The sequence below is a fragment of the Argiope bruennichi genome, chromosome 7, assembly GCF_947563725.1.
Source record: "Argiope bruennichi chromosome 7, qqArgBrue1.1, whole genome shotgun sequence".
Lineage (NCBI taxonomy): Eukaryota > Metazoa > Arthropoda > Arachnida > Araneae > Araneidae > Argiope > Argiope bruennichi.
The window spans coordinates 110,151,924-110,166,255 of NC_079157.1; the positions used below are offsets into that span (position 1 = coordinate 110,151,924).

Below are 14,332 nucleotides of genomic sequence, written 5' to 3' on the forward strand. Positions count from 1 at the left end.
TTTCTTTGATGAAAGAAAGCTTGAAATAAAAATAGTTCCAAAGATGGTACGGATGGAACACCATATTTCTTAAAGATGGTGCAGATCTGTAATAAATGCCATGAACTTTTTCTTTGATTGTTGGAAACCGAATCATGTTCGTGTTGCGGTTCAGTGGTGAGATATCCATTGCAAAAGAGTTTTTTTTCTTATATCTACTAGATATGCTTGCAGTAAATACACCATGTAGATTAAAATACATTTCTATGATCCAATTTTAAATCATCGACTGACGCCCAACGTTTAACTAATTACACGTCACAACAACTGCGTACTGATTTACAGGACCCACCTATCTTTTGTATAAGTGATGGGGCAATAATGAGAATATGCAATATAAATTTATCAAGATAATTTTCTTCTATGTCCAGCATGCGACTAACTTGCTTCGATTAAGTTTCTAATTATTTTGGTAAAAGGGATTTTATTAATAATAAGTTAATACAAGATGCAGATCTCTTCTCCTTTTACAAGCCAGGTGCTATCGATTTCAAAATCATCAATTTTCTAAGCACCGTTCTGAATGTGAAACGTTCAGGATAGCTAGAACTCAGTTTGACTAAGTTAACCATCAAATCTCGATTTTCACAAGTTGCAAATGGTTAAACATGCAATACAATTTAGTTCCATTTATACATTCACGAAATAAGAAATATAATTTATTTCTATTGTAACTTATTTTCTCTTCTTTCTTAAGCATGGGTTCTTTGTAAATTTAAAAAATAAATATATCGTGAGTAAAATTTCAAGAATTAAAATCGCTAAAGATAAAAGAAAAGTTCCAAACATCAAACTTTCTGTAACGTTTCTCAAATTTTTAAAATAATTTACTTCAATATTAATGAAATTTGAAATTACTTAATTGATTTAACTATTAAAAATAGAAATAAGAAGTAATTAAGAATTAAGAAATATCATGAAATTTTTTGAGAAAATGTAAGTTTAATACCGCATACTTCCATTTTATTTTTTAACTATATTACTTTTCGATTGAATGTAATCTTCTTATCAAGATGTTTTCCAAGCGATAATAAATATTTGAATTTAATAAAATAAAACATGATAGCCAGGCTTAGTTTAACTTAGTAAATATTGATAAAAATGATTAAAAAAAGCTATCAATTTTTATTTCTTATCGAATATTAAATTAAATAACTTTACTGCAAAGCTTATTGATTCGTAAAATTTTTGTTTGATTCCAATAGGTATAAAAACACAGAAATACTTCCAAACTCAGGTTTCTTTGAACCTAAATCGGTACAAGATGGTAGGCAAGCTAAGTATTGTTATTTTGCTCTTTCTAAGTTTTGTTTTTATCGTTCAGGGTAATCGTAATCCAGAGGATTTGAGTAAATATTATAATTGCTGGATAAATAACCAGTGCCTTTCAGGTAACAAAATGAAATTTTGAAGAAATCGTTTAAGTTAATGAATCATTTCTTGTTCTTAATTATTGTTAAAAGTGAAAACAGTTATTATTTAATTGACAAATAATCTATAACAACTGGATGTAACTTAATTAATCCTTTACTATTTAATCAATGACTTTTAATGATTTTTTTCTTTTTTATTGTCAAACAAGAATTCTGATAGATAATCTGTTTGAACTATATTATTTAATTTCAATTTTATATCTACAACATAAATAAAAATTATGATTATTAAACAATTTTTCTACGTCAACAAAACAAAAAAAAATTTAGAATTGCTGCTAAGTTTTTTTTTTTTATATTTTACATTGCTTGCCAGAAACATTTTAATTTTTGTTGCCAAGTGCCATTCAAAATTGCGATTTTTAAGTTTCGTCATTTGTATTAAGTAGGTATAAACATTCGGAAATTCGTAAAATTGGAGTTTGTTTTAATATTATGATATAAAGTTTAATTTTATGTAGTAATACAAAATATGTCCGCCAAATTTCTTATAATATATATTCGAAATTGTGCTATGTTTTGACCAGCTGCTGTGAAATTCACATAATTTTATAATCTTTCTCATTTTATTTAAATATCAAATGAAAATAATTAACTGAAAATGTTAAGCTAAACACAATTGCATAAAGCTTAATATTTTATTATTATTAACTATATCAGAATAATACAAATAGACTTTTAATAACGTAACTTGATATTTTTAAGGTAATATTTTAATCAAAGTAAAAAAGAGGGAAAGAAGCCTTCATTATCACGAAAGGAGAGATAAGATGCTCTACAGTAGAGTTTTGGTGAATTGGTTCAACAATTTTTTCTGTTAATGAATCTATCATTTTTTGCCTTCAAAAACGGTCACTGTTATTTTCGCATGGTTATGTTTACACGTTTTACTTTCTCATGTTAGAAGCATAACAAAGAGAAAATATTGAAATCGCCGAAAATTCGAAATCAAGATCTCGGGGTTTTTTTCCTTTATTTTCCGAGTCCAGAAAACATTAGTTTGGGAAAAGGACTGCAGATTTAGCTATCTATGTGTCTCTCTGTCTGTGAATGCGATATCTCAAAAACGCTTTGAGCAAAATGAAGGATATTTGGCATGCGAATGAATTTGTAGATTTATATCAAATTTTGAATGAAATGCTTTTCAGGAATTTCATTTATTTGTCTACCCGAGTACAAAGGAACATAATAATTAAAAAAATTCTAATGAATCTGTTTCTCTAATAATAACGTCATAATAACTTACAGTTTTAGCTGCGTTATAAAGAATAAAATTTTTAACATTTAAAATTTTTTTGGAAATCTCGATTTCGTAAGAAAATTCTAAGTATTTATAAAAATGTTCTTTTTTACTAAAAGACGGACAAAATAAATATAAACTGAAAGATTAGACTTTAGTTCATAATAACATAACTTAAAAAAAGAAACATTTAGGCGAAATTTTAATTCAATGTCTAAAAAATATTTTTCAAATGAATGCTTACCAGAAAGGAGAAGTAATATAGCTTCCAGAAAACATAGTTGAATGCTCTAATATATCACATACACCCAAAAAAGGATTGATCTTTTACATCATCATAATTATGTTTTAAACATTATTTTTCTTTATTTTAAATTAATTTTATTTTCTTTCACTTCTTTTATTTTTTTCCTCCGTTTTTGAATAACATTGTAATAAACATTTACAATTTATCGTAAGAAATTGTTTATTGTTAGAAACAATTTCTGTATCTATGTGACTTGCAATCTATTAACTTGCAATGTGACTGTGACTATCTACTAAATTGCAATGCCACGTATATTGACTCTCCGGCTGAATTATTGGTTGACTATTGATGGCACAAAATATATCAAGAAAACAGAAAAAAAAAAGCAATGGCAAGAACTCCAAAAGGTAAAGTATCTTTATTGTAGATGTTGAGCATGAACTATCTATCCTTTATCGTGATAGCAACAACTAAGCTGTCTGATTTGATGGCTTGATAATGGATGTTAACATGGGGTCAAATAAACGGCAGATACAAAACTGCATTCTTAGTGTTTGAGAATTTAAACAGCGAGTGAAATCAACAGATCTGCACTCTGGCTTCCCGACACTGTAAGCGCGTCATTATTGATGTATTTCACACGATACAGCAAAATTCACTATCAACGAGCATTGTGGTTTTTATTCGATCCAACGAAATTCCATGTGATTTAGTCGTGATATTTTAATCTGATTTCTAGATAAATAAATTCCAAAATGCTAAACACAAAAAAATTCTATGTACGAAAGGTAAATTATTTATTTTAATTTAATAACTAAACAACAGAACGCACTTCCATGGTCAAGCTTTTAGCATATCATAGATGGGAAGTTGAGGAGATGACATTCGGTTTATTTATCTTCCAGATTACCAGATATTTCATTTTATATTACAAATTTAGATTATTGAATGTTTCGCTTGACTTACAACGATACATTTAATGGTTTTAAGTTTATAAGAAAGGAATCATGCTTAAAAATATTGAATTTTTGAAATGAAAAATTCTACAATAAATCCAATATTAAATATTTTAAGATCTGTTCAATTTTATAAGTTATAAGTATAGCAAAATGATTCATGGTTCTTAAGAAATTTTAATCAACAAAATAAATGATTAAAAATGGATTTTTTTCATGTTTCTCAAAAATATAAAATTTAAATTTTTTTCAAAAAATAAAATAGCAATAAATGCTAAGCAATTATCACAAGTATGAAGATTATTTAAAACTTAAAACTCTTATTTGTTTCAGATGAGGAAGAGGCTCAAAAACTGAGAAACTGCTTCATGAATTTAAAACCAGAGGTAAAAAAAAATCAGATTTATTTTCACATTTCAAAAGTATTTTTATCAAGCACATTATAACAGAAACCTTATGAAGAAAGGAGCTAATTCAATTTTCTAGCATTGTTATAAAACTTTACATTCAATATTTTGAATTATAACTATTGAAATTGATTATCATATAAAATATTCTTGTTGAGAAATTCCTTAAAAGCCGTTTATTACGTTTCAAGAATTGTCTTAACCCTGTTAGTAAATTTAATTTTAAAAGAATGGAATTTTTTCATTCGATCTCTATTTGAAATTTCTTTATACTTCTAAATTCTGTTTTGTACTTATGCTTCGAAATTTATATGTAATTATGACTTTCAAATAAGGAAAATTACACACTTGCTGATTTTTAATCTATAATGTATTGCTGAATATGTCTGTATAACGTATTGATATATTTTTTATGCAATATTAATACGGAAAAATGGACAAATCAATGCAAATCAGAAATTACTTTGATAAAATTATTCCAAAGCAATGAAATCTTAAAATATAGATCTTGGAATATTTGGAAAAAATTTTTATTTGAGTTTCAAGAGAAAAAAAAACATGCAATTATAAAGGAAGTGGAGGAAAATTTTTCGGAAAAAGTAACAGATATTTCGTGCGGTTTATAAACTATCCTTTTTTTTATTTATTTGTCCCAAATAATTCTACCTCTCTGGTAAAAAAAACTGAGCGTTATAAATATTCGTCTTTGTTTCATAATTATATTTTTTCAGTATCAGAAATAGAGATAATATTCTAAATGATCTGTCAACTGGAAATGAAATTCAATGTCTGTTTATAATTATATTGTGGACATTGGGATTAATTGATTATTATTAAAAATCGTAGCGATTAAAATTAATAGAAAGGGTCAAAGTAATAATCCATTTATTCTTTTTCACGTTTACTACTAATAATTACTGATTTTCACATTTATTGTAATCTGCATATATGTTTCGGTGAGTGTCATCAATCGGTTAATATTAGTGATCGGTTATTATTGATGTAATGGTTATTAATTATAAAAACCGATTGTTATTATTTATAATGCTTGTTTCTTAATAATGAACGATTAATCACATTAATCATATAATATTTGAATGAAATAGAGCACTTTAATACAACCATTTTATTCAAAGTAAAAATAAACCAAAACGTGGGGGGTGAACGATGTGTTCCATTGGCAGAAGAGGGTGAGATATGTTGTATCATCAGACGGAAGACACTGTTAACACAGAATCAAACATCGATTCTGTAGGGCCAAATTCGAATTTCGAAAAGAAAATACAAATTTATATTTTTAAGATTTTGCCCGACTTAAAAAGTTTCCTACGAACTAGAATGATACTAAAGTATTTAAAATGATGATATTGATACTGTCAATAGGAATGCATGAATTGAAAAAATGAGTCCATGCTAATCATAAATATAATAGTCTTCCTTTGGTATGTTCACTCATTAAAATGTGAACGAATAACAGTCAGCTAATTCTAAGAAAATAACATAAAAACTTTTGGCATAATTTATATATTAATGACTTATCGCCACTTTCACCGTTCAAACAGGGTGGTCATCAAAGTATTTGTTTCTCAGCCCTGGCATAAGGGTGCGATTCTGCACTTTTTGTCTGCTTTTAAATTTTTTAAATATTATTTTTTTTAAAAATTAAAATACTTAACGTTAATTTATATGTAATTCATTTTTTTATGCAAAAGTTAAGGCTTATTTTTTTGTTACGTGAATTATAATTTAATTTTTAAGAGAAAAAAAACATAAATACAGATGTATGTTATTACATTTTTAAAAAAATCATTTCAATTTAAACTTATAATTTTTCATAACCATAATTTAATAATGTTTTAAATAATATGTTGTTCATTTTTTTACTCGAAAATAAAGGTTCCTTCATCTAATTATTAAATTGTAATACAATTTTTAAACAGAAAAATTATTTCAAATATCACTTTAATGATGATAAATATTAAGTATAATTATTCATATCGTAAAAATGTCTTATTTAATATTTCTAGAAATTTATTCTATACACATTAACGTTCTGTGAATAGCATATTAGAAAGGTTGAATATAGCTCTAATGTAAAAAAAATAAAGAAATTACATTCAAAAATAGTTATTCTTCATCAGAAAGCTAAACTACATATCATGCTTGCAACAACATCTCTTTAAAAGTGGCTATGATAAATGACTGTGTGTTTTAGGTTATATTTTAGCGGAGTCTTCATGAGAATTTATTTTCCGATCACGTTCGATTAAATAAACAGAATTCTGTATACACCTTTAAGAGTTTTTCTTATATGTCTGTAAAAATTAACATCATAGGATTTGAACAAGGGATGTACATTTTGAATTAATAATTTCAAAGTTACAAGTTGGCAGTTTCTCATCATATTGAAAGATTTCAAAATTTTTGTGATATTACTGAAATCATTTATTGAAATAAATGCTTTTCTTTGAGAAAAAAGAGCATTACTTCCTTAGCATTTGACCGAATACGAAAGTGTTTTATATTTAAACCATTTGTTTTGATTTTATTTTGTGAGCTTTTTGGATACCTGCTTTTTATCATCAATTATCTGTTATAAAAATCAGAACAGTTGAATTACATATTTAATTAATTATCAATTGCTTTATTTAATTTCTGATATAAAGGCGTTTTGATAAATTAGAATAAAAAAATTATCGTTTTTAAATCCCAAATATTTAAAGCTTTTAATTATTTTAAAATTAAATTATTTATAACCCTTAAAGTTATAATAATTTTTCTTTTAAAAATTAAACAACAATTCAAATATTAGGAGAATAATATAGTTTGCATAAAAAATGATGAAAATTATTTAAAATTATTTTAAATTAGTTTAATTTAAAAAAATTAAAAAATTAAAAAGAAAGACAGATTCCTGGCCTCCCGATTACGAAACGATTACCTTGACGACTGTTACAGAGTCAGCGCAAGAACTTAAATCTTGATCTGACTGCAACTTTTTCTCTTGATCTGGCAACAACTTTTTCCCGCCAGAGTACTTTTGTTTCACCGTGCGTTAAAAGATGTGTCTCCTGTAGCCGTGTGTGTGTATGTTTATGTGATGTATGTGCACGTTGTACCCCTGCGTTAGATGCCTTCGTCAGTAGTTGCTTTACGTATAATAAATGGGAAAGAGACAGATCAGGTCCGTTTTATTTGATTACCCACGAACATTTTGGCGCCCAACGTGGGGCCTGATCTAATGGAAAAGCAGCTATGAAGATGGAAAGAAATCAGTAACCAGAAAGGTGAGCGAATATTTTCCTTTATTTAAGAGAAACTCGAACATTTAAAATAATTTAATTTCATCGATTTGAAGGTCCGAAGTTAAAAGAAATGAATGTAACAATAAAGTGAAATTTGATTTTTATATTTGAAGTTGAATTTTCATTACATATTGATACTATCTATTCGCTTTAAAGATATTGGTTTCTGATAGAATACAATTGAAATATTGATCAATAATGTGTGAATAAATCTAAAATTGATATTGAAATTTGATGTATTAGAAATACAATTTTAATTTTGGAGTTTTTGAATATTAAACATAAGAACGATGAATGAACTTTCTAAATTGACAAAAACCAGAGGTTTGCATAGATCTTCATTTACAAAGTACATTAACAAAATTAATAGTGATTTGGAATTGAAAATAGATTCTCTTACCACCAAAGATTTGCAAGAAGCCTTAAATTATTTGAATATACCGTCTACACAGTTAAAAGACTATGATAAACTTATACAAAATCTAATCAAAGATGATAGAGAATTCGAAACCGAAATTGAGACGGCATTCGAATACAATGAAAAAATTATCGTTTGTTTTTCTAAGTTAACAGCGCAATTAAAATGTTTACAAGACGAATCAGAGCGTAAATCAATGACATCAAATGTTTCTTTACTGAGCGCTACAGGAAATCCTAATTTAGATGCAATAAACAACACTCAGGAAAGTTCAGCCATCGTACCTGTAAACGAATATAATTTTAAGACTATAAAACTGCCTAAACTTACAATTGGAAAAATATTATGGAGACCCCTGTTGCCGGTTAGAATTTTGGAATCAATTTCAAAATTCTATTGATAATAACAAATCTCTATCAAAAATAGATAAATTCTCATATTTAAAGTCGCTGTTAGGGCGTGCGGCCGTGATTGCGGTTAATGGCTTTGCTCTCTCAGACGAGAATTATGATCAGGCTTTAAAATTGTTGAAACAAAGATTTGGCAGAGAAGAGCTGGTTATTAACGCACACATGTCAGAATTACTAAATCTTGTACCAGTAACTGATTCAAGTAATATTTATGGTCTTAGAAAGTTGTATAATACCGTAGAGATAAACCTAAGAAGTTTAGAATCATTAAAAGTTACTTCAGAGAAGTAAGGGCATTTACTCTATCCCATTTTAATTAAATTGATTCCCAAAGATCTTGTCCTTGAATTTAATGGAAAAAGAGTTGGTAATTCGGTGAAGTTAGAATTTAATGTAACTGAGTTACTAAATTTTTTTAAGAATTGAAATTGAATGTAGAGAATCCTTTGCGTTTATGCATACCGCAAAAGGCGATAAACGCAAAGAAAATTTTCTCCCAAAAGTGAAACAGAATCCTTTCCACAACTTCAGTCGAAACACAGCTAGCTCGCATGATAAATTGCGAAGTCCAAGGTCAAGCGCAAAACCGAAAGATATTCAATGTAGGGATGACGAATATTTTACGAGCAGTTATTACGTAACCAATATCATAAAGTCACAAATACCAGTGATCAATACTTTTCAAAGAGGGGTGTGATTCAAATCCTTGATACGATCTTACTAGTGATATTTCGATTACAGGTTTTGGATCACGATAGAAAGTAACAATCGATACGATATCACTGAAATTTACCAGAGCGGTGACTTCACTGGAAAGTAACAATCGATACGATCTGTTCAATGGAAGCTCTCGAACAAAACAGAAAAGGAGAAATCTGTGAATGGATTGAAAAGTGAACGGACCGGTTATTGGAATTATCGTATCATTGTGCATATCACGGAAATTTATCGGAGCGGTGACTTCACTGGAAAGTGTGAAGTCGCCGCTCTACTTCATGAGAGTAACCTTGACTTTCCGATATTGGCATTTGATTATGCAATATTCAATACAAATCCTTTTTTATTGCTTGTGACTTTGCATGTATTCCGTCTACTGCTGGCGCCATCTATTGGTAAAATATAGAACTAAAGTAAACAATTTAAAGAAATGATATATATATTTAATTCAAATTTTTCAGAAAACAGTTTACCACAATAAAAAAATAAAATAAATAGTTTTGAAAAAAAATCAAATTTAAGAAGTATGCTGAAATAGATAAATTAATTCAATCACACGTTACTTAAATTAGTAAATTAAGTATTAATTATAATTAATAAATTTAATATTTAATATTAAGTAATAATTTTTAATTAATAATATATTTGAAATAACAGATATTTGGAACAAATATTTAAAAATAACAATAACAAAATTATTTATTATTCAAAATACCGTGGATTATGCATCTCTACTTCAATGTTTTCCCGCTTCAGCATTAAACGAAAATCGTTTATATTGTAAAGGCGAGCATCGATCGGAGTTATGTTCCCAAACCGACTTAGAAACGAAACTCGGTGTATTAAAACAAGATGGCAGATGTTTTTTATTCTTAAAGCCAAAACATCGAGTTAATGAATGCCGCCAGTGAAGATATTTGACATGTGAGATATTCGGGAAGAAGCATACTATATCTATTTGCTTTCAAGCAGAATCTAACACGCCCGGTATAAGTAAAGATAATAAGAGCGTAATTACCGCGATTTCTCATTACGATAAAAACAAAACAAGCTTTTCTCGTGGTAATATATTTCTTCAAACATGTGCAGCCCTCGTGCGCAATGATGAAACAAACGAATTTGAAACAGCACGACTAATGTTAGATAATGGAAGTATGAGAACACTTGAAGTTTCAGAAAAATCAAAGTTAAAAGTAATAAGAAAAGAATCTTTATCGGTATACGTTTTTGGTGCTAAACAAGCAAAGGAACATTCTTACAATATAGTGAGAGCAGAATTAAAAAACCGTGAGGATCCCTCTTTACGTATTGAAGTAGACGTTTGGTTACAGAAAACATTTCAGCCACCATTCTTCCTGTACCTAACAACAATATTACTAAAACGTACAATAAATTGAAGCATTTGCAGCTAGCTCATAATATTGATAATAGAGGCAAGAATATCTCAATATTAATTGGAGTAGATTATTATTATGAAATCGTTTCAGGCAGAATAAAAAGATTAAACAACAAACTGGTAGCGACTGAAAAAAATTTTTTATGGTGCTTGCAAGGACAAGTAGGTTTATCAAATGATTTAATGATCATGAAGATTGTAGTAGATGAAAAGGATGTTTCGAACCAACTTAAACAATTTTGGGATCTTGAGAAATTAGAGGTAGAAGAGGTTGAAGAGGATGATTTAGAAAAACATACTATAGACAAAGAAATTAAGAAGCAATTTGAAAAAAATATTGTTTATCAAAATAAAAGATATACTGTAAAGTTTCCTTGGAAAACAAATATGAAAGAATATTTAACTAATAATTTTGAAATGGCTAAAAGGAGGTTTTAGCACTTAAAATCAAAATTTATTAAAGATAATTCGTTATTTTTAGATTATAAAGCTGTTATTGAAGATCATTTAAAAGAAGATATCATTAAGAAAGTTATAACATGTGAAGAAGGAAAACCATCATTTTATTTGCCTCACAGGGCGGTAATAAGGGAAGATAAAACTAATACTCGTTTGAGAGTCGTATTTGACGCGAGTTCTCATGCGAAAGAACAATTGTCGTTAAAGGATTGTTTACATACTGGTATCAATCTCATTCCAGACCTTTTTGAGATTTTAATAGGTTTTAGAGAAAAGGCTATTGCCATAACTGCCGACATAAAGAAGGCCTTTCTGCAAATACAGATTGCCGAATAAGATCAGAATTATACTAGCTTCTTCTGGACGGAAGATCCAGAAAAGGAAGAAGAGGAAATTTTCAAGATGACTCGAGTTCTCTTCGGTGTCAAATCAAGCCCCTTCCTCCTTGAAGCTACAATCCAACACCATCTAAAGAGGTATGTAGAACAATTTTCTTATACCTGTCAAATGCTAGAAAAATCATTGTATGTCGACGATTTAATCTATAGCCAAAGAGACTTTGATTCAGCTTTTAAAACAAGCCTAGAATGTTTCAACATCTTTAAAGAAGCGAGAATGGAAGTAAGGAAATGGAAAACTAACTCAGTTGAGCTTCGTGATAAATGGAGAGAGACGGGTTTAGAAATAGACGAAGAAAAATATTCAATTAATGATAACTCTGCTTTAACTCCTTGTAAAGTGCTAGGATTAGCCTGGGATTCCGATTTAGATGTATTCCAGTTTGACACTCGAAGCTTAGAGAAATTCCTGTCTAAAAAGATAAATTCCAAACGATATGTTCTTCAAGTAACTGGACGCATTTTTTATCATCACCTTTTACCATCAAGATAAAATGTCTAATACAGGACATTTGGTGCTTGAGATTAGACTGGGATGACCCTCTCCAGAAAACACTGACCACTAAAATAAATGAATGGTGCGAAGAAATAAAAAAAAATTACATCTTATTAAAATACCTAGATATTTTTTTCGCCGAAGAAAAAACCAATGAAACAGCTGAAGCTCAATTACATTGTTTTTCCGACGCCTCTAAGAGGGCATATGGAACTGTAGTGTACATTAGTCTTATTGAAAAACGGGGAAATCAAATCAAATTTGGTCGCTTCAAAAAGTAGAGTAGCCCCTCTAAAGATGCTTTCGATCCCAAAGGTGCTCTTTTAGCAGCAAGGCTAGGCTGTAAAACAGTTAAGTGCATTAACTTTCCTGTTACACGATTCTTCTGGACTGACTCTTCAATTGTTTACTATTGGATTTAGGGTGACCCTGAAAGATTTAAAGTGGTCATAAAAAACAGAATTAAAGAAATCCAAAATCTAATCAATCCCACTGAATGTAATCACACTCCTGGAACTGATAATGCGGCTGATCTAATATCAAGAGGGGTAACGGTGCATGAAATGAGAAACTCTAACTTCTGGTGGCATGGGCCAAATTGGTTGTTAAAAAATGAATGTAAATGGCCTAAATTAGGTAAAATAAATAATGGGACAAATATCAAAGAAGACGCAGACAATTAAGAATTGAAAAAGAACGTTCTAATAAGTTCAACAATAGCAAGAGTAAATCTATTAGATGATGATTTGATTAAAAGATATTCTTCTTTCAGCAGTTCAGCAGTTTACGATTCTTACATAATTGTAAATTGCAAAAAAGAAAGAGAGATCATTTAAGTGTAACAAAGTTACAAAATTCTACAAAGTCTTTAATAAAAATTATACAAATGAAAATTTCAAATGCAATTTATTTCAAACTGAATTAGAAATAAATTGTATAAAAAAGAATAAAGTTCTTCCAAAGAATAATCCCCTTCTGAATTTAAATGTATTCTTAGATAATGATGAGCTTTTAAGAGTAGGCGGAAGATTAAAACTTTCTGATCTTCCAGATTCACAAAAATTTCCTCAACTCTTACCAAAGAAACACCATTTAACAGATATACTTATAGAATACTTTCATAAAAAAAAGCACTCCACACCGGTGTTCAAACTACTCTGTATTTAATTAGACAGCAATACTGGATACCAGCTGGTCAAGCCAAAGTTAAAAGTGTAATCAAAAGATGCTTAACATGTTTTAGAGTAAAAAATAAAACTATTCAACAGATGATGAACGATTTACCAAGAGATCGGGTCATTCCATCCAGACCGTTTGACAAGGTGGGAATTGATTTTTCAGGCCCAATCATAACGAAACCTAATTTGAAAAGAAATAGAGTAACAGTCAAATCTTGTATCGCCATATTTATATGTTTTGGCACTAAGGCTACTCATCTGGAAGTAGTATCTGATTTAACAAATGAAGGCTTATTGGCATGTTTTAATAGATTCATCGCAAGGCGATCGAGACCTTCAGTAATTTGGAGCGACAATGCAACTAATTTTAAAGGAGTATATGCTCTTCTGAACCCCCTATTTAAATTATGCAAATCCAATTCCATTCAAAGGTGAAGTGTCGAGGAAGGCATCAACTGGAATTTCATAACCCCAGCTGCATCCAACTTTGGTGGTCTCTGGGAGGCAAATATAAAATCTATGAAAAAAATCTTAGTGAAAGTCACCAAGAAAAAAATTCTGAACTTTGAGGAACTTAGCACATTGGCTGTCGAAATTGAAGCGATATTGAATTCAAGACCCCTCAGTCCCTTGTCCGTCGATCCAACCGATCTACAACCACTAACATCGGGACATTTTTTGGTTGGGTCATCGTTGCTATCTTTAACTGAACAAAATACTGCTGTCAGTTTATCTACCAGGTGGAGCCATGTCCAGGACCTTAAATCTAAATTTTGGGACCGCTGGAGTCGGGAGTATCTGCAACAACTACAGCAGAGGCAGAAATGGAAGAAACCATAGCCCAATCTGAAAGAAGGTGACCTAGTCATATTAAAGGACGACCACAAGCCATTACAGTTGAAGTTGGCGCAAATAAAGAAGACAATACCTGGAACCGATGGATTTGTTCGAGTAGTTGAGGTGCAAACCTCCAACGGACTATTTCTGCGAGCCATGAACCGCATAATTCCCCTTCCAATTCAGGATGTTGGACCAGTGTCCAACAGGGTGCGGAATGTTGCAGAGCCAGCGCAAGAACTTAAATCTTGATCTGGCAACAACTTTTTCCCGCCAGAGTACTTTTGTTTTACCGCGCGTTGAAAATATGTGTCTCCTGTAGCTGTGTGTGTGTGTGTGTGTGTGTGTGTGTGTGTGTGTGTGTGTGTGTGTGTGTGTGTGTGTTTATGTGATGTA

General features: G+C 29.7%; 1 protein-coding gene across 1 annotated transcript in view; it reads left to right on the forward strand.

Annotated features, from left to right (window-relative positions):
- The first annotated feature begins 1,281 nt into the window (after positions 1–1,281).
- LOC129975252 (uncharacterized) overlaps positions 1,282–14,332 on the forward strand; it is a 30,049-nt gene continuing 16,998 nt past the window's right edge. Inside the window, exons 1-2 of the mRNA XM_056088295.1 lie at positions 1,282–1,430; positions 4,249–4,301. Of these exons, the coding sequence (XP_055944270.1) occupies positions 1,304–1,430; positions 4,249–4,301 (180 nt within the window). The 5' untranslated portion in view covers positions 1,282–1,303. The remainder of the gene's footprint in view (positions 1,431–4,248; positions 4,302–14,332) is intronic.